Source organism: Haliaeetus albicilla, chromosome 22, assembly GCF_947461875.1.
Source record: "Haliaeetus albicilla chromosome 22, bHalAlb1.1, whole genome shotgun sequence".
In the NCBI taxonomy this organism is placed as follows: Eukaryota; Metazoa; Chordata; class Aves; order Accipitriformes; family Accipitridae; genus Haliaeetus; species Haliaeetus albicilla.
The window spans coordinates 10,094,586-10,119,494 of NC_091504.1; the positions used below are offsets into that span (position 1 = coordinate 10,094,586).

The following is a 24,909-nucleotide window of genomic DNA, read 5'->3' on the forward strand; positions in this document are numbered from 1 at the left end:
GAAGAGGCATGCTGGATGCATTCATGTATTGGACATAACTGGCAGTTTTGGATAGCAGGGGCTGCAGAATAGCCTGTGTGGGAACAGGTCAGGTACTGCCCTGGGCCAGTCACAGCCAGTTCCTGCTGGATGCAAAACTAACAGAAGCAGCCCATTGTGTGCCAAAACATCACCTGTCAGAGTAGCCTGGGGTAGATTTAAGAGAGTGGTGGCTGCAGGGGGGTGGGGTGCTCTTGTGGAGGCATGCTGCCTAGGAGGGCTGCTGGCCACATGGCTGGGGACATGCTCTTGGAAAAAGGTGACTTGTGTCAGAACAGATACACCCTGGGGGACTTTGGGCTGTGGATTGACCCACCTTGCAGTCAGAGGGAAACCGGGAAGCTGTGTGCAGAGGCAGGCACAAATTGTCACCCACATGACCCCAACTTCCTGGCCTGCATGTCACCTCACCGAAGGAATTAGGACAGATCGAGTGTAACCCATGGTGAAAGGAGGAAAGATGAGACTTGGAAGAGGGAGGGGTAGGTGTTTCACTGAAACTGAGCCTGGGGAAGGGTGTTTTTTTAATATTATTTTAACCAGACTTTAATTTTCTGGTATATCTAACTGCACTGTTGACTGGGGGCTTTCCCCCTCAAATTTCAAAACACAAGTAATCTTTTTTTTTCTTGAAAAGAGCTCAACCATTTTTAAGCTTTTTGAAATTCTAAGTAAAAATCTTTAAAATTCTCAAGAAGAAAGGTTAAATATACTAAATACCAAATGGAAAAAATAATGTGAAATGAGAAACAACATGGAAAAAATCTCAGAAGGGAGAGGCTTGGTCAAACTTCATATGTCACAATGTGTCGGTACTCATACAAGCATTACAGAACAGGTCCTGGAAGCTATATTCTGAAATTGTTATTTGAACTATGAACATATTTTTCATCTGTGTGACATAGTGTGTTTTTGTGTTTATTGCTAATCTGACCATCTGTATATGCACTGCATCTGGATGAATTATTATCCTTTCTACTTCAGGCTACTGGGACGTTTAAAAAGAAAGGATCCTATACAAATCAAACTGGAGCAGTTAGAACAAGGATTTTCTCTGTATCTGAACGGAGCTAATTCAGAGCTGAGAAGTTACCACAGAAAAATCAACTCACATGGCTACCTTAAAAATGAGACAAAGACCACCAGGGCAAATGGTGAGTTATGTGAGAGTTTTACAGAGATTGCAGTCTAGAACTATTTTAAACATTACTCATCAGAGCTGTAATTCAGTCAGTGAGGTTACTGGTCAGGCTATGCTAAAGAGACAGCAGCATTTGAGCTTGGTGGAATGAAATTCCATGAGACTCTTTCATCAGGGTGCTTAAGCTGGTTGTATGTTAACGGTCTCTGCAACACGCTATCAATTTCTCAGTTGACCCTTGACTAATTCCAAAATTTAACTTCCCCGCCTCTCCATTTGTTAAACAGTAATAACTAGAAGTAGAAGATTAGAAATGTATATAAATTGTCAGTGTAAAATAATGGTATACCTTTGTCTAATACGTAACACTGTTAATAGGCTTTAAAAGCTGATGGACTTCAGTGTTATCTAAGTCCAATGTCCTGTAGACAAATGACATTTGAAGACATAGACTATAATCATATTAAACCCAGTAATAGCTGCATTAAGATCATAAATTATGTTTAAGCTATAGTAGTAGTCTTAAAAAGACAGTTAATCTTTATTTAAATATTTGAAGTAAAGAAAATCTACCATTTTCTGCCAGTGATTAGCTGGCTTTATTTAAAAATGTGTATTTTGTTTCTAATTTAAGCCTGTCTGTCATGGAGAGCAATGTAGTGACAGGAATAATTTTGCATATATGAAGGTATAAAGTGTGAGCTTACTGGCCTTCTAATCTATTTAGCATAATGGAAATAAAGTTGATTTCACTAAATCCCTGTATAAAGCAGTTTACCAACCTTAGTCTGTTATCCTCACGCTTGCTAGAACCTGTCTATCTCAGAGTGTATTTTTTTAATCTGTTGCTGTGTAGGTAGTGTCTGCTTAAGATTTATTTTCACCTAAAAATGAAGACAAAGAGTTTAAAAAGTTACTTAATATGATAATTTATTATGATTGAAAGTTTATTAATCTCAACAATACTAGAAACTAACTTTTCTTTCAGTAACTGTTCTAACTATGACTCTAACCTCAATCTCTTTTTTCCTTTGTTTTCCCGCTATACTGGGTACATACTATTTGTTTTCAAGTTTAGTGTGTTCAGGCTTAGCTGTCTGCTATATAATTTCTTGCAGGTTATACAGGATGGTGATGGGGAATCAACTAGTCACCTAGTTTCACTATTCTATATGAAAGTAAAAACTTGTGTGTAATGATGCAAAAAAGTCCATGTTCTTGGATATTGGAAAACAAAGGAAATTGTGTGCTCTGTCACACTGGGATGATATACCTTTAGGTAGCTAAAGAGGGTGTAAACCAACATCTTTGAGTTTTTGGTCCAAAAATTATGCAGGGATATTGTGGCAGCAGCTGTAATAGAACTCTGTCAAGAGAAATTTCCTCTTAAAGTTCTGCTGTGCAGCTGTTGTATCTAAGCTTAACCAAAGTTGTTTGGTTTTATGGTTGCTTAATCCCATTTAATTCAGTTAAGGTAAAATACTTCAGCTTGTCTATAGGGATCTTTAAAGACTTCATAGGGAGTCTCTGTTCCTTTCCTCAACTCCATCAGCTTGGAGACAGTAGCATTATCTCTGCAGAAGAGAACTCAGTGTTTTGCTGTTCCTTAGCTATCCGATGTTGTTATTTTAAACACGTGTAGCTGCAGTGAAAGATATCAACTCAATAATCATCCTGTCGTTTTTCTTCTTCCATTTGATTTTGCCACTAGAGTCCAGAGTGGGAGTCATTGGTGATCTGTATAAGCTTCTTGCCTGGGGGTAGTACCTTAGCAATTTTGTGGTCTGTTTAATTTCTAGGCATTTCTTCTCAATGATTGAATATGATTTTACTTACAGAAATGATTTCTAGCTGAGATACAGCACTGAATTTTCTTCCCTATCCATCTCGCATGAGAGTTATCACATCATTTATTACTTCTAAAGCATCCATCTATAGGACTAGTCTTCACTGAAAAATTAGGAATGTGTGATACTTAATAACACAGAATGGACACAAATCCGTCTTTGTTGTTCCTGAAAATGTCATCATAAATCTATTTGTCTGGACTATTTTCTCTGTCTGTGTTCCCTAGGAGTAATTCATGATAATAGTGATTGATAAACTTCTTACGCTTAGGCTTGGTAAATGAATTAAAGTAAATGATGGGCTTATAAGGTAGTGAAGGTGGTCTCTAGGTATGCTGTCATTTCTTTGGGTGTATAACCCAGACATAGTTCACAACCATGTATGTACTTCCAGTGAATGTCGGTGTGGTCACAAAGATGTGCCTTAAGGGTCTCATGGGGTCTCATTTGATTATGACTAGTATTTTGATGATGTACTACTTGGTTCTTGGCTACTAGAATAGGCACTGTCAGCTCAGGCCTCCAAGGGAGTGACAGCAGTGGACCTATTTTGTGTGACGAAACAGGCAGTGGTTGGTATTCACATCCCATCCATCCCATGAGAAGGATATTTTTGTTCTAAAGTAAGGTTTGTAGCACAGATGACTAGCTCAGCTGCATCAGCTTTTGCCTGGGATTTGAACTACTGTTTTTCCTGGTTTAGAGAGACCTAGTCACAATCCCTCACAAAATACTCAAACAATTCTGAGAAGCAAATACTCAGTAGTGGTAGAATGAGTCCTACCCTGTCCCCTTTTCCTACTTACATTTGTAGCATACATGAGTGGCCTTCTGGGCAGTTGCTTAGAAGAGATGAATTGCTTAGGAAGTGAAAGTGAAAGATGGTTCTAATTCTGTCCCAATGCAGTGACTGAATCAGACCATGCTTCTAGCATTGTAATCTCAGGACAGTTCACCCTCAGTGCCAGAAGAGCCCCATTACAATCAGGACCAATGGCTAATGACTGCAAAGTATTTCTGGAGTTACTTAGGAATAGCCTAATGGAGTAGCAGGAGCTCTAGTTCGAAGGGCTGTTTTTCGGACTTGGAGCAGTCCATTCCTTTTCCCCTCTGTTCTTAGTCCTGTTTCAGGCCTAAGAGACAGATTCTTTGTGCTTAAGCAATAGAACAACATCTTGTTCTTCTTGCTCTGTAATTTTATGATCACTCTAAATTGACATAAGCATACACTGTTCCCCCAAGAATGGTCCTACCCTGTGCCTGTTGTCTCCAATCTGCTTGTACCAGCATTTGTGCAATCTCATGGTGAACCAGATTACACAAGTGACTTCAATTAAATGTAATCTTTCTTTTATGTTTTTCCTCCATTAAAACTTGCCCATATCAATTCTTTGAACAGTTCACTGCACAGGTGCATGCAGGGTTGTCCAACCCAAAAAAGAAAATGTGGTATTGAGAGTTGTAATGAGCAACCCAATCTAATTTTGAAGTAAGCCCTGCTTTGAATGGAAAGTTGGACTAGGTGATCTCCAGAGGTTCCTTCCAAACTAAATCTTTCTGTGATTCTATGACCTTTGTAGGATGACTGCTTCTTTTATTGGTAGTGCCAGTTTCTGCTGGCTTAGGGTGACCATTAAATTATGGCTTAAAGAAAAAAGGTTTTGCATCAGCTATTTTTCTCCACTGAGAAGAAATGGAAGCTGTAAATCTGTCTTGGACATAGGAAATAAGATGCCTTTATTTAGGATGCTATTGAGAGTGTTGGTGATGTCCTTGCTCCATTGAGGATGCTGATGTGTCCTGTAAGATGTTTGTCTCTTTGTCTCAGTCAAAGCATCTTCTCAAAAATCCATTGTTCCACTGTAAGTTGGGACCATTTCCAGCACAGGAACCCTTAGTTCTCCTTGACCATACACAGAATTATTGCAGAAGTTCTGGAACCAACTCTTCCTTGCCTTGGAAATGAAGGAAAATGATTGTTTGTCCTTCATTTATGACTTGTACATGAAGAATCCTTCTCTGCACAGTATGTTAAATACCTAGTACATTCTGTTTAATCTGCCAGTACCTTGTGTTTCCTTAGTTTGAGAGTAAATACACACAATTCCTTTGTAAGCCCAGCATATCACTTGTTGTTCACCAGGACCCTGCCTATCAGAGTCTGCCTTCAGTAGTATGGGTTCTGGGCTTAGTTGGCTTCCTAAGACAGCTTACTGTCTGCCTAGCTAGGAGTCAGAATGATGTGTACCTCTATTCTAGAATATATTTCTGTGCTTTCGTATCAATGAATGTGGGGCTTCACTTGCTATTAAGCTAATGTATCTTTAAACAATGTATGCTCTTGAATGCAGATGAGGATGGCTGTCCCTGAAGAGGTTCAAAACTCCTGCTACTAATACACAACTAGCCAGTATCTGAAGCAGAATGCCTTTTCAGTTGTTGCTACCATTCACATGTCAAAGACTTACTCTTCTGTCCTCATCTGGGAAAAAAACCCAACTCAAACCAAGGTGTATATTGTCAAATACCATATTTCTATTTTCTGTCTTCTAATTCTTGTCTCTGTGTTCTGAAAAAGTAGCCCAGCTAGAAGAGAGTGAGTTGCGAGGACGCAGCACGCAGACTGCACCGAGCAAAATACACCGCAGAGGTTGGCTTCAGGTAAGAAACGGTTTGAAAGAATGCATCTTTGAACCAATTCTTAGATCATGAATAATTTTAGGGGAAATTGGTTGCAACTAGTAGATAGTGGGCAGTTGGGACTCTCATAGAATCTGTCTTGGTTTGGTCTTGATTCTGAGTGACAATGTGAAATGATACCCTGACCAGTTTTGTATCTACTTTGAAGCCTAAAGAGGAAAATTTCATTGAAAGGGTCTGGTTTCAGTGACATCCATCACAGAAACTTTTGTAGTATAGACATGATTGGCTCAATCTGTCCTCCAGCAGAATAGCTGTTGCTTGACATCTCTGATGGCAAGACTAGAGAGCTTATCTAGTGCAAAGGATGGAGAATCTCATTTTGGACATACATCCCTGCCTGTCACTGCTGTTATCCACCCTGCAATAGTATTAAGGGACACAGAGGTGTAATTTGCATAGCTTGAGTTGTAATTTGTGACAGATTCTTGTAGATCAGAAGAGAGAAAAATGCATATAGATAATAAAAATACCCTGCCTATATGAAATTTGGAGCCATTAGCTACATAGTTGTTGGTTCACTGAAGAAACCTTAATGGTAATTTTTTCTTTTGGCCTAAAGAAGGATTTGACTTAACCTGTCAAGGAGTATGAGTTAATTAACAGAACAAATGTGAATTCTGAACAACTGAGACATGTCACCCAAATAATTACCCTACGTGATTAGCCAATTGCCCTGGCTGGATGTCCAGTCTGTGCTTGAGTGATAGGGTGTCAGGGATCTGTGTCACTGTGGATCAAGCATTCATGTCATGCAGGTTTTCCTTTCTTTCAGCAAATATTGCACATTCAAGTTTTAAGGCTGCATTACTTTATTTATCACCCTTACTGCTTAGCTGAATTCATTTTTTCAGCTGCTATTTCTCAGTAGATCATTGCTTACATACTGGCCTGTCAGAACTTGATTGCTAAATTTGCCAAATGTGTGGCTAGTCATAACCTATGTCATTCTAATCACAAGAGCCAAATGAAGAAGGAGGTATCTCCTCTGACTGGACTGGAAAGTTAGCCAAATATAGGTAGCTATACTAAAAACTAGCTACTATTTGAGACTAGCTTAGAATGATACCTTAAATCTTTTATCCAATTGGATGGAAGGATAGCAGATTTATAGTATCTTAATGAACAACTGGAATTGTTTAGCTAAGGAAATGTGCAACCATTGAGTAAGATGCAGGTTGTGCCACACAGCAGTTTACTTTCCCAGTAATTTTCCCTGTGGGTTTTCTGGATAGCTAGAGGACCTAGCAATTCATGTTCAAAACTGTCAAACTTAGGCTGTCCTAAGGTGTGCTGTGAGGTGGGAAGATAGACTTACTGAAAGAACACATTCTGTCAAAAGCCGGGTTGCCTTAGGATATTCTCTCTGGGACATCTCTGCTCCTGGCACTTACAAAATGGTAGAGGAGTGTATGAACACCAGGTAACTAAGTTTAATATCATTGCACAGATTTCTGGATCACGTTACCTTTAATGAAACAGTGCTCTTTCCATCATCCACTTATGAGACTTCCCCCTATGGAATATGTCTGCACCAGAGTTCCAAAGTGGGGAGAAAAAGTTACTTACAGATAACTTTGTTCCTTGAGAGAGGTATATGCACTTCCTGCTTTCTCTTTTGTCATCTTTTGGAGTACTGAAATTTTGTGGTATGGAAAGATGAGTTTCTCAAATCTTCTGCCTCTCTTTAACCATGCTTGAGTAACTGACAGAGTGCATGCTTTGATGGCATCCTAGTTACGAAGCAAAACAAATTGGTTTGAACCACTTTCACAGCCATGTCTGACATTTACAAAGGCAAAGAAATCTTTGTGCTTGAATGCTTATGGCATAACATTTCCCTCTCATTATACTATACACAAAAGTAATACATCTTCAAAAAATTGCTGTTACTTCAAGTAGTCATTTTCATACATAGATGTCACAGAGTCACAGAATTATTGTGGTTGAAAGGGAACACTTGAGATCACCTAGTCCAATCCCTGTGCTCAAGCAGGGTCAGCTAGAGCAGGTTGCCCAGGACCGCGTCCAGTCAGGTTTAGAATATGCTACAGATGGAGATTCCTCAACCTCTCCAGGAAACCTGTTCCAGTGTTTGATCACCCTCACAGTAAATTTTTTTCTTCTGTTTGGATGGAATTTCATGATTTCTTTAATTTGTGTTCATTGCCTCTTGTCCTGTCAATGAGCAGATACCTGTCAGGTATTTATACACATTGATGACATCCCCAGGCTGAAGAGTCCCAGCTCTCTCAGCATCTCCAGCAGAGCACCTTTGCTTGTTCACTCCTCAATCCCATGTGCAATCTATAAATTTCCTAGATTGCTTGAGCCCTGATGTGTTGTCTTTCCAGCAGATACCAGGTTTGATAAAGCGCCCCATGAGGACAAGGGTCTTTGAACTTGCGGATTCTTCCATTTTTTTGAGGAAGGCCTCATCTACTTCTTCCTGATCAGGAGGTCTATAGAAGATACTCACTATAACAGCATCCATGCTGGTCTGCCTGCTAGTCTTGACTCAGAAGTTCTTGATTGGCTCCTGACCTGTTCCTTGCAGAGCTCCATACATTCCAGCTCTCTCTCACATAAAGGATGACAATTCCTTCTCACTTTCTCAGCCTATCTTTCTTAAAGAGCCTATGCCTGTATCCATCCATTGCAGCATCCCATCATATCTCTATGATCCCAGTGAGTCATAGCCCTGTAACTGGATACAAGTTTCTAACTCCTCCTGTTTGTTCCCCATGTGTTTGTTCTCCATTAGTGTAGATGCATTTCAGAGAGGCAGCCAAGCATGCTGATTCCCCAGAAGAGGCTCGAGAGCTTTCTCCACAAGGTTGTTCTGCCAGCACTTCTTCACATACCTGTGCTTTAAGTGATTCCACTTCAGCTATTTTGTTGATTGCTATGTCCCTACACCTATTGTTTTTTCACTTACCTGGTAAGGTGAGGGGGTGAACCCCAGTGGGCACTCACTTTGGTGGCAAACACATAACGTGTGCTGGGCCTGACCCACTCTGGGGATAGCAGCAGCAGGTGGGGAGTTTGACTAGGGCAATTAAACCATAATGCAGGGGCCCAAAGGTGAGCTCAGGGAGGACAGAAACCTATAGAACAGAGAGTAAAAGTGTTACTTGATCTAGATATTGTTATGTAAATGTGATGATTATTCTTTTTGTACTGCTGATAGCACAAAAGATGTCTAATTTCTCTGAATACTTCTTTTAACAGAAAACTGTGAAGATTAAAACAGAAAGGGGGGCTAAACTCTGCATTAAACCTCCTCTTGAGTACTCTGAGGATTTTGAACCTTATGAAAGCTTGAGTGTGGAGACAAATGGTGATGATCCTCTCTGTTACTCCCAGGTACAATTGGCAGTTGCCTTCTATTGTTCATGGTAGTGTCAATTGAAATGTGAATGGGCCCAGGTATCAGTCTTGAGTAGAGCATGCAAACCCAGTATATAGTATTTCTTTCACTAGGTGATTTCGCATTGATGATATGTGACAGAAAGAAGGAAAAAATGAAAAGAAAAAGTAAAACTACTTTGAAAATCTAATCTCAGTCAGCAATGCTGTAACATGTTAAGTCCTAATTTAAAGAGGTAGAATATTGTCTCTGTTGGATAGAGCCAAGGTGTTTCAGGCAGGGAGACTATTTCAGTTCACTAATGGTTGTCCACATGAATGTCACTCTTGGCTGTCAGGTTAGAGAAAGTTTAAACAACCACTTTTTCTGGGTTTAGGTTAGTTTTTGAATAATTGTGCTAAAATTGTGGCATGTCATTGTTTTATCTAACAAGTCAGAGTAAAGTTTTAAAAATATTATAATCAATACAGTTGCTTTCCATCAAGGGTTGCTATTGTATTGATTCTGTTGTTTGACAGTTCAGCCTTCCATTTGGTTACTAATTGCAGTTTGTTCTAGCACACTTCACAAATATCCTGTTCTTAAAAAAAAAAGAATAAATGAACAAAAATTTATGAATGTTTTTCTGCCTAACCAATTAATTACATCAATAAAGTTTTTCTGGGTCGTGGAGTAGCATCTATATATGAAACTGTCTACAGATCTTACCACTGACATCAGACAAACTTCCCAAGCATGTTTTCCTAGCTTGCATCTTCCTACCTTTCCTAGATTGCTTTTGAGCTTATGATTTTTTTGCTCTACAAATCAGTAACTTGTTTACAGTGACGGATGTTTATAATCATTTATGTGTAAGTAGTAAGCTAATAATTTTAAACCAAAATCCCACTTTTCTTTGTATTCCAGATGGAAATGCTTTTGGTTTTCCTGAAGCTATAATGTATTTTCTTGAATGTCTTGTTACAATGCAGGTGTCATGAAGTTTCAAACTAAAAGAAAGCCTGTACAATTCCCTGTCAAATAACTAGAAATATTAGTCTTGACTGTCATAAAGGCACGCTCAATATCAAGCCTCAGGTTGCTTATAGACCCTCTTTGAACTTAAGTTTGCCTGCTCTTTGTAATATGTTTCTGTCAACATGGATTTCCTAACAAGTGTAATCTGTAGCAGAAGAGCAGCTTGAAGCTTTCATTGCAAACTGAACATACACTGCCACAGTTCATTTGTACCTAAGATAGCTTCAGGTTTTCATTTTGCTCATACAATTTGCTTACCTATACTTATCTCAAAACTCTAATACCAACAAACTAGGAAAAAAAAGTATTTAAGATATGCATGTTTTTTCCTTTTGCATTCATAAAAACACAAGGCTCTGCAGCATCATCTATGCTCTTTCTGGCATATGCTGAGAGAGGCAGGGCAGTTCTTTCCACAGTAAGTTTCAAAATAGATTAATTTTTGCATAAAATCCTGCTATGGGTTGTCCACTTAAAATCTGTGTGAACTGGAAGCTTAGTCCATTAGACCACAACTCCTTTCTACTGTTTTTTGAAGTACAGATGTGTACAAGACAGCACTATTATCTATCCAATTGCTTATAAAGAAATTGCTATTACATTAGCTTTGCAGCCTTATGAAGGCATTTGGAAAATCTGGATTGCAGCTAGTCTTCAAATAGCAAACCAAAAGATACAGTAATCTAACTGTGTGAGACTGGAAAAAAATATGCCCTTGCCCTCTTCATTGCTTACCTCCTGTTTGTAACACATAAAAATTCCTTAGCCTACAGAATTTTTCTGCAAGGATTCTGATAAGAAGGACAGGAATTGTAGGATGATTTTTCTTTCCAAGTCCTCATCAGAGGAGTGAAGACGCGACATAGGAATGTGAATATTTTTAGCTACATCATGGCTCTGAGTTCATGAGAAGATTTTTCTTTCTCCTAGGGGAGGAAGAGGCAGCCACATTGGTTTATTTTAAAATACATGTTTGAGCTTTTCTGACAAATCTGTTTGAATTGTACCAGACGTTGAAAAGAAGCTTGCAACTCAGTATAGAAGACAAAAGGATGGAAGAAGACTCTCTTAGTGATGATTATGACTCTGTTGAAGAGGATGTGTTTTCAGAACCATCTCCCACTGAGGAAACAATTACAAGCCTTGGAGCCCTTCAGTTGCATAGTGGTAGATCACTGCAGAAAGAAGCTTCTGAACATCAGGATGCTGGGAGATGCTCTGGCCTTGATTCTGGTGCCTTTACTGTGTTGGAGTTCAACCAGGATCAAAGTAGTAAGTCTCTGTGTATTATACACTACTACACTACTATAATAATAATAATTCTTTGAAAGCATTACTTTTAAAGGAGTCACTGCTGGTTAATCATTAATGGTTACTCCATACTCTCAGGATTTTTCATGCTCTTCAGCAAACCTGTTGTTTTAATCTCCTGATTTGGGAGACTTGCATCCTCTTACTACTACATTAAGAAATCTTTTGCAAAGACAAAGATATAGCCCTGGTTAACGCACTTGCATCACCAGGCCTAGACACTTGAACTAAGATTGTTTCAGACTGTCTGTGAGATTTCTCAAGAGATTATTATTATTTTAATATATTTTTGAACTGTTTTTGCAGTAATCCAGGCAGCTAAATCTTCCCAGTCTCAACTTCCTCCATTTCACATCCTGGGGGCTGGATACTTGTCATAGCATGTGCTATTCATCCCTGATGAAAGATATATTAATTCAAGAAAGCAAATCTATCTGGCTTTGAGCCCCTTCTTTTTGTCAGGTTGTCTTCTTTGGAGACCTCGGTGTCCAAACCCAAAACCAGTCACTAGGTCTCAAAGATGTTTAGCTTGTTAAAGGTAGAGAGTTCAGGCAGAAGCCAGACTTTGACCTACGTTCAGTATTTCTCAAAATTCCCTCCCCACTCATTTCAGATACATTCATTGGTTTTGGGGTTTTGTTTGTTTGGTTGGTTTTTTTTGGTTTTGTTTCTTTTTTTTGTTTCCTTATCCATAGTTAATTGCTTAACTTAAAAGGAACAATCTTTGAGTAAATTGAGCAAAGGAGTATTCCTCTCATTATCACAGAGGTTGAGTGGAGTGTGAATGTGGAGAGATGGCAGAAGAAAAGATGGGAACAAAGGGTGGAGCAGCAGTGAGAACAAGATGCTTGGGAGAGTACCTGATTTATTTTTTCCAAAGAGAAATTTCAAAGCTGTGATGCAAACAATGGAGGCATTAATAATTCTCACATAAAAAAGTGAAGAAGTACTCTTATAAACTATGCTAGGCAACCTTCTCCCTCTTTGAAACTTGTAAATAAGACAACATTTTAGTCTGTATTTTAAGAATTTATTTTGGTATAACTGTGTTAATAAGTGTAGTGTAGATAAATATCTGGTACTGATGAGATATATTGGTACCTTATAATGATATACTTTTATTTTGTTTCACTAAGTCAGTGTGAGCCATACATATGTGCTTCTACATCAATAGAACAGTATCAATGAAAGGGAGGAAGGATGGAGGTTATAATTTTAACTATGCCAGCATAATTAAAGTGGCAAAATTTTAGCAGTTAAGATCCAATAAGTTTTCCCTGGCTGGCTGCTTCTAAATATCTCTGAAGTTGATTATTTCTGTTCCCTTATTATCTTGCAGAAGTGAAGCCGCTACGAGTTCTCTCGGCAAAAAGAAAAGATAATGCTGAAATGTACATTCCTATCAGACCAATTGTGGTAAAAAATAAAATCACTCGGCCACTCTCTGCTGAGTTCTTGCACCAGGAAAGACATGAAAGAATTTGTTCTAGTAAGAAATAAGAATATACAATGTCAATAAGGAGAGTTTTCATGCTTTTCCCCCGTCTGGCTCAGATGTAATTTCAGCACACATCTGTCATTATGTGATTTTTTTTTTTTTTCTTAGCTGTTGTCCTCTTTTTTTTTTTTTGGTGGGGTTTTCTTCAGGTTTTTTGTTGTTGTTTTTATCACCTCAAGTGTTTTGACTAAGTAAAATTGTGAGAAAGTCCAGAGCCTGTATACGTTAGTCTTCTGTTACATCTTTACTACCTTCCTTCTCTTTTTGCTTCCACAGCATAAGACTTTCCTCTCCCTTCCAGTCCTTGGGCTTGCTCTGTTTCCCCCTTTCCTCATGGAGATCTGTTCCCTATGGTATTAACAGAAGTGTGTCTTCTCAAAATCAGCAATTGGCACTTTGGTGGAAGATTTTAACACAATGCATTTATAGGAATAAAAGCATAGTTTTCCACAGCACAGCTGCTTGGGACTGTACTTGATTTACACAATGAATGCTGCAGATCAGTCTCCAGTGCTGGGTAGATAGGCCAGTATCTAGTACCATACTGAAAGATGTTTCTCCTGGACTGGAGAACACCATTTTGAAGGCACTGCTGCTTATTCTAGAAATCTGCTGCTAAGGTGTGGTCTTTACCTGGGCTAAAAAAAATCCACAACAAAACAACCCCCAAGTCTAGGGGCTGAAATCATGTTATTTCAGCACAGTCCTTAATTGAATGAGTCTGATGAACTTGAGTTTTGAAAGGTCTGAGATAAAGTTTTCAGATTTACCATACTCTGTGGTTAAGACACCCTTTTCAAAAAAGCAAAATCCAGATATGTCCCAAGAAAGCAGCAAAGCTAAAAGTTTTGAAAAGTCAAAATATTAGTTTCTTAATTGGCAGAAAACTAAATTGAGGGAAAGAAGCTAATTCTTTTTGGCTTCAGAATAAATCCTCTTTGTAGCTTCTGAGACCCTCACCCACCATCTGTCTGAGCAGATGCTTGCTTTGACCGCTTTCCAAAGATGTGCATAGCATTTTCTCAGGTTATAATAGTGCTTGTTAGAACTGTTTCTGTCCAACTATCACTTTAAATCCTTAAATTAATTTCACTTCAGGGGGATGGTATAGTACAGAAAAATAAAAAGGATTTTATTCTGTCCCTGTATTTGCAGAGATGACTAATGCTTGTTGAAAGTTTTTATGAGTGTAGATGGCATAGGGCTTAAAGAGTGTGAATGCACACAAATCTCAGTTCAGTTTTAACTTCCTGTCTTTTCAAGGTAGACTTCATGTTCCTAGCATCCACTGCCATTTTACTCTCCTGCTTAGTAAACCTTACTGCAGCATTATGAGCACTCTTGCATATCAACCTGTTCTTCGATATTTTCACTTGATCTAAATGTCTGTACAACTTCAGTCTCTTTTCTTCCCTTGACTTTTTAAGTCCTTGAATATAACCACTGTGCCTCTCTTTTGAATATAACCACTGTGCTTCTCTTTTAGTCCAATCTCAGATCCTCTATTGTTAAATTTTACTGCCTTTCTTTTAAGCCTGTTTATAGGCTGTGACGTTCCTATTTCTCCATGATGTTTGGGAAGACTGGGATGCATATGGGCATTTTGATGACTAACTACTTAAATGATAAGGTCATTTATTTTATGTTGCAAATAGCAATTCCTGACTCCCTTTCTTTTGCTAGAAGACTCTGGGGATTCCTCCAAAATAGCTGAGCACCCCAGTTACACTGAAAAATTCTGGTGTGTTGAAATTATATATACTTATTTTTCAATGAACTGTTACAAGGCATTTCCATTAAATACTGGAACAAAGCAAGTACAAAAAATCTTAAAGCATAAAAACTATGTTTCTCATTTGTCCGTTTTCCTCCTCTTATGATACTGTTTCAGCTGTTTAAAGTAGATGTGACCCGGAATCTTAATATAAAAACAAACGAGCAATTCAGCCTTGCTTGGGATGGTAACAGACTGCTAGCAAAGCCCTGTGTCAGTAACTGAATCAGGTGTTTCAAACATATGCTGTTGTAATGTTCCATAGTTGTATGTCCAGACAAATGAATATTCCTTCCTTCTTTTGGTGGCAGGACCATTAAGTCGACCAGAAAGACCACTTTCAGCAACTCGAAAGAATGTGTGTGAGAGAGATCCTGATCTCTCAGTTTCAGCTGTGGTTAAAGCAATGCAAATTGAAAATGAAGTCTTGCAGAGAGACCTGCAAAGGCAGACAGTTTCCACAAGCCCTCAAAAGGTATGGCAAAATACAGAAGAGAGCTGTTTGATCAACTAGCAAAATACCCATGAATTACAATGTCTTACACATTAAGATTGTGTATGAATGAATAGTGATGCCTTGTAAGTGTAACTGAATTTGTATTATTCTTCCATAAGGTGTTTTTTGTTAATCTCTTTCCTCAGGATAGCATCCCACAGCTCTCTCCTGATTTCAGGGATCACTGAGCAACTGATAGACCAGTCACATGATACAGTCAAATGCACAGCTGCAGGCCCGGTTGAGCCATTTTCATTCTGGAAGCTTCTTAAGCAATATAATGTGTGATTTCCATACTAATAAATCCTACCTTTCTACTGGACTTATTAATATGGGCACTGTTCCCTGTTTTAATACATGCTCTCCTTTTGGAGCAGAGCTGTCACGTACACTGCTAGCTCTTAGTGAGGAGCTAGTATGGGTTTTCTGCACCAACATGTGTTCATCTCTTATCTCCAGCAACCATGTTTAAAAACAATTAAAAACTCATAAACAAAGAAATCAACAAAAATCCATTCCCTTCTGATTCAGATCAGACCATTGTTCCTCATTAAGTTAAAGAATAAGGAGGTTTGTGTTGGCAATCCTAGCTAAACTTTGAGCATAGCCAATAATTGGGTTCTCCTAACAGAAAGAAAGTATATAAAGAAATTTGAGCATAAACTGAATTTATGAAACTATCTGTTTTGGACAGTGTTCATGGATTCAAAGTCTGCTTCCAGTTTGGTGTTTAGGAGGCTTATTTTTCTTGAAGGAAAAGAGATATGCCTAGACATTCTTGGAGTTACTCATTTGAGTTCTGAGAGCTTCCAAGACAGCTGACTAACCTAAGCTGATGCTGCCTGAAGTTGTGAGTTGGTGCTATGATGAATATATATCCACTGTCATCACTGAGCCAACATTAGGCTTATGGGGAGTTTTGGTTAGGAGCAAAGGTGAAAATGTTCCTTTACTATAGGTAAGTACTTTGCATATGATTTCACCATCTGGGTCAACTTTTCAATCTTATTCCTCTTGGTTTTGAGATATTTATAGCTTAGTGGTTGAGAGAACAAATTCCTTTGAAAATTCTTACATAAAGTGTCTTCCTGCTAACTTTAGGACTGATTTTAATATTGTGCTTAAATGAAAAATAATGAAATAATACTTAAAATAGATGTAATTTTACCCTGACACTTGAGATGGAGTTTCAAAACCCCACGGTGAGTTCTCAGTCTTAAAGCTGACCTAATGATCTTCCAGCAGTAATTTAATTTTGCTTACACAATTAAGGGATTCTGGAACTTGGCCTTTGATATTTAAATGTATAACAATGCAGAATTTTTAATTGTAAAAAAGTAATTAACTTCTAAGCATTTCAAAGTTCTCTTACTCTTCAAAAATAATAGAAATGGAAGTGACCTAAGAACAGAAGGACAGCCATTCCTCATCTGACTGGTTGTTCACTGTGCTGAGTATTCTGTCTTGTGACAGAAGCTACCCAAATTTTTAGGAAAAATAACAAAGGGAGCAGGGTATACTTACAAAGTGGGGTACAGGCAGAGAAGGAGCCCAGAGCATTGTAGGAACTAGAGGACTTTTCTTCTGTTTTCTCTTAGTCACTACTGATAGTTCTATATTTAAAAAAATAAATCAAGATTTTATTCTAATAAAACTGAGCTTTTGGGGGTTTAAAAGTCTTTATGATCCTTTTTTGGAGAAGGAGAAAGTCTAGGCAGACCTCTGCCAAAGCTTTGGCCAACTCTGAGTCCTACCAAATGTATACAATGAGATTTCAGACATATATATATATATTTTTAATAATCATCAGAGAATGCTTTTACATTACTTTTCTTCCACATAGAATATCAAGTTTCAAGTTCAGCTTTTTCATTGCAAATCCAGACCAATTCTGTTAGATGTGCTTTAACTCAGTATAGAGTTACAGGTTAGCTGAGGTGAGCTGAGACCGGAGCTGGGCCCAAACTCTTACTTATTCCAGAGATGCAGACTGATACTCATTGGTACATGGAGAGCAATGTGAATGAAACATGTTCATCTTTTTCTTACTTAGAAGAAATTTTCTGTTTCATCTGTTGTTTCTGCAATGGCTGAACCTCCAGAAAAAAGCCAGACAAGGACTGCAGTCACAAAAAGTGTTGAGAGAATTTGTCCTTCTGGAAGCAGGTATATCTATTTCCTTTAAGGCTAGCTTCCTTTTTTGAAGAGATATTTTTCAGTATACCACCAGGTGTAGTGTAGTACCACTACACCTGATAATCTTTAGATATCTGAGACATCATGCAAGTAGTAGCAAATCAAGGAGAAGATTGCAGCCTTGGCCTAGTCTCTGTGGATCAGGGAACTGCCAACACCTCCCTCTGTTTGTCTTTATATTACCTATGTATTACTTTTGCAAACTGCCTCACACCCAGCTGAGAACTGGAGCCCAGTCTTTTAATCAAAGGTGGGATGCTGCAACAGTTGTTATTCAGTGTAGGGGTACAAGGGATTCTTCCGTGGGGTGTGTGGGTTCATCCTCTCATCTCTTCCCCTTTGTACCAACTAAACTATTTCTTAAAAATACAAGAATTATGAGGAAGTAACACATAAAAGAATATGTATGTTTCAGACAACAGAAGAAACTTCTGAAAGTCCTTCCAGAGCCTGAGAGCCCTTCTGCCTGTGATAATGAGATATCCCTGTCTGATGACAAACCTGAAGTAGATTCCATGTTGAGAGAGAAGGTTTGTGTACATATGCACCAGAACTGATGCTTCCCAGTATTATTGAAACAAAAGTATATCGAATGATCTGTATTCCACCAATTCTGCCCCACATCAACTAATAAAACTATGGCAGGGTAAGAGAAGAGAATTTATCACCGTTCCTTTGTTCATCAGAATGACAAAGGAATCAGACAAAGAACAGAGACCTGTTTTCTCTTTAGGCTTTGTAAGAGGGTGATATGTTCTCTTCTCTTACCCTGCCATAGGTTTGTTAGTTGATGTGGGGCAGAATTGGTGGAACCCAGAATGATTGAATGTCATCCAGATAGCCTTGAGTTTGCAAGCTTTTTGCTTCTGACTCGTCAGTACTGCAGTCTTAACAGTCTTTATTGTGTTCCACATTATATTGTTTTGTCACTTATGTTTATACCATATTTCATTTTGATCCAGGTGACAACCAGTATGGAAGTACATGATGCCATTTATGTGACTATGGAACTTCTTTCTAACTGGGGAAATCCAGTAAATGTGGGCCTGAGTGAGGTGGAATTCTTTGATTTGTCCAACGAAAAGATAATTGTGTCTCCTCATGATGTGGACATTCGAAATGCTGACAACCCAGGGGATTTGTGCTGCTTGGTCAATAAGAACTTAAATGTAAGACAGCTTAGTCCTGGATGTGAAAATTTCTCATTATAATATTTCTTTAATATTCTGTTACTAGGTTTTTTGTTTAAAAACACGATTGCATTTGGAACCTGACTAGCATAACAACTATCTGATAATTTAAAAGAATACAGATATTGCTTATTACTAACAAATCCAGCTTTTCTGTCCAAGATGTTGGTATTCAGTTATAATTTTGCTTTAGAGCAGAATTTGATTAATTTGCCTGACTTACTTAACCGAGCAACTGGAAGGAGGCAGCTTTAACTCTGCCTACTTGTATGTCAACTCTGTGGTATTGTCTTGGATGAAAGAACACATTCAGTTGTTAAAGTATTGTAGTGTAATCATAGTATCTGTAGAATGACATCACAAAACTCTAAGGACAGGGAATTTCAAATTTTTACATATGTCTGCCGATAAACTTAAGTAATTCTTGTGATCTGAAGGTATAGGAGCTTCACTGCTAACTTCTTCCAGATGTTTAATATTAATTTAAGTAAACTTAAGAAGGAAACACACTTATTTTCTCCCGTCCCCTTGTTATTCTTTTATCTAGGGAAGAATCATGGAAGAATAAGAATGCGTAGGTAGGTAGTTTCGAACAAGAGATTAAAAAGAATGTGTGGCGTGGTAAAAGTATTTCATGGCTCTTCTGTGAGATAGTAAGATGAGGAGACATAAGGTGCTTGCATACTAAAGAATATGGACAAAAGACAATAACTGGTATGAAATTCTGATGCTGCTGAAGAGCTTAGCAAAAGTCTATAGCCCTTCATATAGCCATAATTTCATTTGTGCTGTACATTCACTGTGTGTCCTTTGTCTCCATGGGCCTTTAGAGCTAGGGTTCTAGTAAAAATTAGTATGATTTTAGTGGATGAGGCTACCAAATGACTTAGTCTATTAAAAAATATAAATTGTAACTCATTTTGTGCTGGAGATACTTTTCAGTTAGCAGGGTGAATGAGAATAGAAAGTGGGCAAATATACCGTATTTTGAAATTTAGTTGTAACTCAGTATGGAGTATTATTTCCAGACAAATATTTTTACTTGAAACATCTTTCTTATACTCTCTTGAAAATTGTAGTTTGGGTGTCATAAATACCCATTCTCCTTTATAGGCTGTGCTCTCTGGCAGATGACACTCAGTAGTAGTAGTAGTGACTCTCAGACTTTCTAGATAATTATAAATTATTTCTAGATTATTATAAATTATGTAGTAATATATTCATTAAGCCATTATAAACCTGTTATTCTCAGCATTTCTCATATATTTATATATCCCATTATTCTTAAGTAATGAAGTTTTATATTTCATTGATTAATATATTCCTTTGATTTGTGACACTGTAATCTCCTGTCTTGAAGCTGGAAAGGTATTGCATCAGAGAAAAGGCAATCTGGACAGGGAATATGGTCTTAGAATGTGGATATCTGATAACTGAACTGCAGACTCCTTCAGAAGTCAAAGCAGCATTTCCAGTTTGTGTACATTTCAGATCATACAGAAAGCTTTTGGGTGCATAAGAAAAAGCAGCAAATTAATGAATCTCCAAGCAACTAATATTTTCAACAGAATGAAAATGTAACATGAAAACTTACTTTGTGGAAAACTCACTTTACCATGGTTAAATCACTTCCATCTTTGATCATTTAGGTGTACATTTGTCTTTGAGAATAGACATAGTCTTATTGAAGATCAGGGATTTTATTTATTTATTAGTTTATTTATTACCCATGCAGACTTTTAAGAACACTTAAATTGCCTCCTCCCTTATACTTCATGATATGCTGTAAAAGAGAAAAATGCCTAGCAGAACATCAGGTGCTCTCAACTAAGGAAGTAGTGCCTGATGGGATATAATGCTTAATAAGATGTAGATTAGGCATTTCATTGAAATTGTTTTCTGTAAACCTTTTTGATTCTTATATGCATATATAGATCTTTTAAACCTCAGAATAACAAGGACAGGTAACTGTAATTCTAGAAATATCTAACAAATGTATTTCTTCACAATGGTGAACCCTCAGACTCACATCATTCCTCATCACAGTGCTTCAGCCTTCCTTTACCTTCCATCAGGTATACCTTCAGTGCCCACATAAAGCAGTGTCTCAGGCCAGTCTCCCACAAAATTTAAGACCAAAGGTTCCCACTCTCACTTTTTTTCCTTGATCCAGTTCAAATGTAATTCCTACTCCTGACATATCGGTTCACCCTGATGATTCAAAGAACTTTTGGGCTAGATTTTTCAGTGCTAGTTGCAAAGACAGTAACTCCAGACTCGAGTACATCATGTGAAGGCAAAGACATCACCATCACTCCTAGTGATAAAACATGAGAGTCCTCCACTGTCTCATGAGTTTTGGCATGGATTCATCAAGATGCGTTCCAACTTCTGGTGTCAGATCTTTGATTTGCTGATGGAGACTGTAACACCTGTGAGTTTCTGTCTCCTGTTCTAAGCGGTTACTTCCACTGATAAACAAAATGATCTTTACAGCTGCCTCTCACTCAAGACCCAATACTTGGCCTGGCTCTGATATGCCTTCTGTTGTTTGGAAGATCATGTGCAACTTTACAGAGAAACTAGCGAGAAGCAGGAACAAGTCTCTCCAGAGTCCATTTTGCTGCTGAATCTGGTGCCCTCCTGTGAAGGCACCTCTGGCAGTATCTCAGTATGCACCAGAACCTATCGATTTCTAGGGCATCAGGTCCTGACCTGAGAAGACTGGAGATGGATTGCTCATCAGATGATGTCTGCTGTTGGGAAATGATTTTTTTTAATCATTCTTGTTCACAGTACAACTTCAGTAATGTGATCTAGCTTTGAAGTTGATCCTGGAATTGGGTTCACACTGTTCAGAGGGCTATCCTTCATTTCTTTGATGTTAAGAGGCTTCTTTCCTCTTTTTATATAGAAAGGATTAAACCTGTCTGGTGCTCTTACGACTGTTTATGCCCCAAACTGACATTCAAAGCAACAACAGTCTCCGAAAGCTTTTTGAGAGGCCTCTGGGGCAGAGGCATTGTGAACCATCAGAGCTTGGAATACGAAGATGAGCACTCTGAGAAGTGGACCTGTTCATGATATCATTGAACAGACTGGCAGAGCTCTGTCCTTACCATCATTAGGCACACATCTGAAGTACTCAATAGGAAAGTTTTGTAATTACTACCTTCAGGAAAAACTGAAAGACTCACTTCAAAGTGCAAGGATATGGAAAAATACTGACTTTGTGTACCTACTGTGTGACTATATGTACTGTGTATCCTTGAAAATAGAAAGGGAGCTAATTTATCTGCTAATCTCAGATCACTGAATTGTTGGCTGCCTGTATATTTACTTTGTGTCCTCGTTCATCTCTGGGTTTTTAGGTAACATTCAACATCAAGTATATTAATATTCAACATTTTGATTCTGAAACTTTTTACTCCTTGCTTCTTTCTGAGCTGCCACACATCCTTTTCCTCCATTTCTGAACATGTAGAGGTAGCAGTTCTGAACAATGTCCAGAATTAGGCATTCTTTGGTACTTTAAAATGTCTTGATTGTCAGTTGTCTGTAAAATTAATGTTGGGAGTTTCTGTGATATCTTAGAAAATTTCAAAGGTAGAGTCCTATATATAGCTCTGAGGAATAGATCTGTAAGTGAAATTAGTTGTCTGCAAAGTCTGATTAAAATAGAGGTAGTGAAATAAAATTCTATAAGATTCCCCTCTTTGGAGGGCAAAACAGAAGTGTAAGCACTTTAAGAAATCATAAAATGATTATGCAGTGTCCGTTGTGCTCAGTGATCCCCTCTAGTGCCTGCAAAGCTGATTAATTTGATTAAAATAAACTGGGCTTGCTCTGACCCTGCAGTTACAAAGCATGGCAGACTGCCTGTCGTTTGTGAGCATGCAGATGTCTTACTGGGACTGCAAGCAGCTGACCTTTATCTAATTGTTAGGTTGTTGTGAGGTGCCTTACAGGCAAGAGAGTTGGATTTGCTGTTTGGAAATGAGGTTAAGGTTTTGCTCCTAACGTAGCAGATTTTATTAAACAGTTACTTTTCTAATTGATGTATATTCTTCGGTGGGGTGGTGAGTAAATTAAAATATCCTGCTTTAGGAGAAAGAGTATTAGTGACAGTCTGCTTGTATGTGTTTTTTAGATCACGAAGGAAAGCTTCCTTTGGATGTGCCCTTTCTATCCACCTGTCCAACTTTACTTTGTTATCCGCAATCCCACCCGGTCACATGACTTTGGTATATCCAAGATCAAGATTTGGAATTACAACACAACAACTCCCAGTGTAAGTAGTCTTTTCTCAACTCCTCTGTATGTATGCTCTACCTTGCCTAGGGAAACTCAGTTTGATCTTCTTTCCGAAAGTATGAAATAAAAGTAGATAGCATTTTCTCTAATAAAATAGGGAGCTAGGAAGGGTCCATGTCTACTGTGAAATTTGCTTTTGTCTTAATTGTAAGTGGTATAAATTTAAGTGTTAATGCATTTTCTTTCAAAGCTATTAAAGGTCTCTAAAGACCTAATAAAAGGCTTGCATATTCTGTCACTTAATCCTTTAGTGTAGTGAGAAATAAAGATACAAAGGTAAGTGCATCTTAATATTCAGGACTTTCAGTTGTTTTATCACAATATAAATAAATATGTTTTAAAATATGTGTTTTCTCATGTATATAAGTATAAACAGGTTGACTGTTGCTCGATCTCAGTTTTGTCACTTTAGTTAAAAAGTATACTAACTGTGTGTTCATAATAAAACAAGCAATCTAGTATTACAAGAGAGACATCTCATGGCAGATGGTCTCTTGTTTGTGTGTTTGAATGTCACCGTGAAAATTATTCTTGTTTGTACACTGCAATGTTAAGAAAAAAATCCCAGGTACTGGATCAAAGAGGATTTGCTGTCCTGGATTATAAATAAGAGGCTTTATCCCTGTGGTTTTGCTCTCATCCATGTTCTTATATAAGCACACGTGGTAATTCATACATATGGAAGTGGCCATGGAAGGTACAGCTTAAACAAATTTACTGTAACATGATTTATATTTATTTTCTGGAATTTTAATAGCTTTTTCTATTAAAATGTGGGCTACGGAATGTTCCATCATCATTAGAGAGTGCAAAAGGGACTGCTGTTTTTTGGAGGTAATAGTATGATTTGTTACCAAACCTATTGAATATAATGCAGGAAATACACATAAATGTATTTCCGTGTTTCAAGGCACTGTTTTATAATAAACCGCTATGAGGCAAGCTGTAAAATCCATTGGGAGTATAATCCCATGGATTTTGGTGGCAGTGTAGAAGTCTACACTGACTAAAGAAATGTCTTATTATTCTTAAGATGAAAGAATAATACAAAGCAGTTCTGCCTAATTCTGTAATTTGTCATGTGGAAGTTTTGTCTGAGAAGTATAAAACCCCAAAATATAATTAGCTAACAATTTTCTTCCTGCTAATGTAAATCCAGAGCCAGACTCCTGTGGGGGTTTTTGGTAATCATTCTAACCTCCTTCTTTCCCCTGAAACCATGTGAGAGGTGCCCAAGTACTTCTTAAAAAAAAAATAGGGAAAAAATTAACTCAGGCTAGTACTGTTGTATATTTGAGTTTTAGAACTTGAGTCTGGAAGTAGAAAAAATATGTCTGAAGGAAGCTGTAAAAGTCAGATTACATCATTGTCATAGTTTCCTTGGTTCACTGAATTACAAGGAAGGTCCCAGAGAATGCTTCCTCTTGCCTTTATTTACTTCAGATGAGGCCTGCGAAAAAGGAGGTCATTTTTAGTCTGCAAGAAGAGATCAAGTGTAAGTAAGGGCAGCCAGTTCTTTTCAAGTTTGAAATATCCAGACATTTCATAAATACTTACTACAGCCTTGAAACTGCATCGTTACTTGATGCTATTAAAACTCTTTTCATAAGATCCAATATAATATCTGTTGTATGTCTTCACAAATCTGTGAATGGAATTAATACTTAAAAGCATGAATGTCTTAGTTGCTCTCCAACTGGATCATTTTCTTCTTCAAGCGATTGCCTATATGCATGTTTCTCCTGTGTGTACATTCATGTCCATTCTCTTGAGTTGGAGATTTTTTTCAGTGCTGGACTACTACTAGGGTGCATTGCCTGTAAGGATCCAGCAGCTTTGTTCCAGCAGAGTTAGGTTTATAGAAGAACTTTTATCTTCTAGTTCTTTACTTCTTTTCTATTGTTCTTTCTTTTTCACACTTCTGTGAGACGTCAGGCAGAGGCAACTTCAAGTCCTCTGTCCAGGTATAATTTGCAGAAAAGTGCCTCTGGTTTTAAGCTTTGTCCTTTGTGCACA

At 37.9% G+C, this 24,909-nt stretch overlaps 1 protein-coding gene across 7 annotated transcripts in view; it reads left to right on the plus strand.

The window, feature by feature from the left end:
* The window catches only part of KATNIP (katanin interacting protein), a 64,870-nt gene that overhangs the window by 1,886 nt on the left and 38,075 nt on the right, over positions 1 to 24,909 (plus strand). For 4 of the 7 annotated variants that reach the window (XM_069809834.1, XM_069809835.1, XM_069809829.1 and 1 more), the window contains exons 3-12: positions 1,024 to 1,193; positions 5,606 to 5,688; positions 8,959 to 9,093; positions 11,125 to 11,386; positions 12,765 to 12,914; positions 15,009 to 15,172; positions 17,247 to 17,359; positions 17,805 to 17,919; positions 18,352 to 18,558; positions 22,730 to 22,870. In XM_069809834.1, coding sequence (XP_069665935.1) covers positions 1,024 to 1,193; positions 5,606 to 5,688; positions 8,959 to 9,093; positions 11,125 to 11,386; positions 12,765 to 12,914; positions 15,009 to 15,172; positions 17,247 to 17,359; positions 17,805 to 17,919; positions 18,352 to 18,558; positions 22,730 to 22,870 — 1,540 coding nt within the window. The remainder of the gene's footprint in view (positions 1 to 1,023; positions 1,194 to 5,605; positions 5,689 to 8,958; positions 9,094 to 11,124; positions 11,387 to 12,764; positions 12,915 to 15,008; positions 15,173 to 17,246; positions 17,360 to 17,804; positions 17,920 to 18,351; positions 18,559 to 22,729; positions 22,871 to 24,909) is intronic. The other 3 variants (XM_009928577.2, XM_069809832.1, XM_069809833.1) reach the window with 3 other exon arrangements.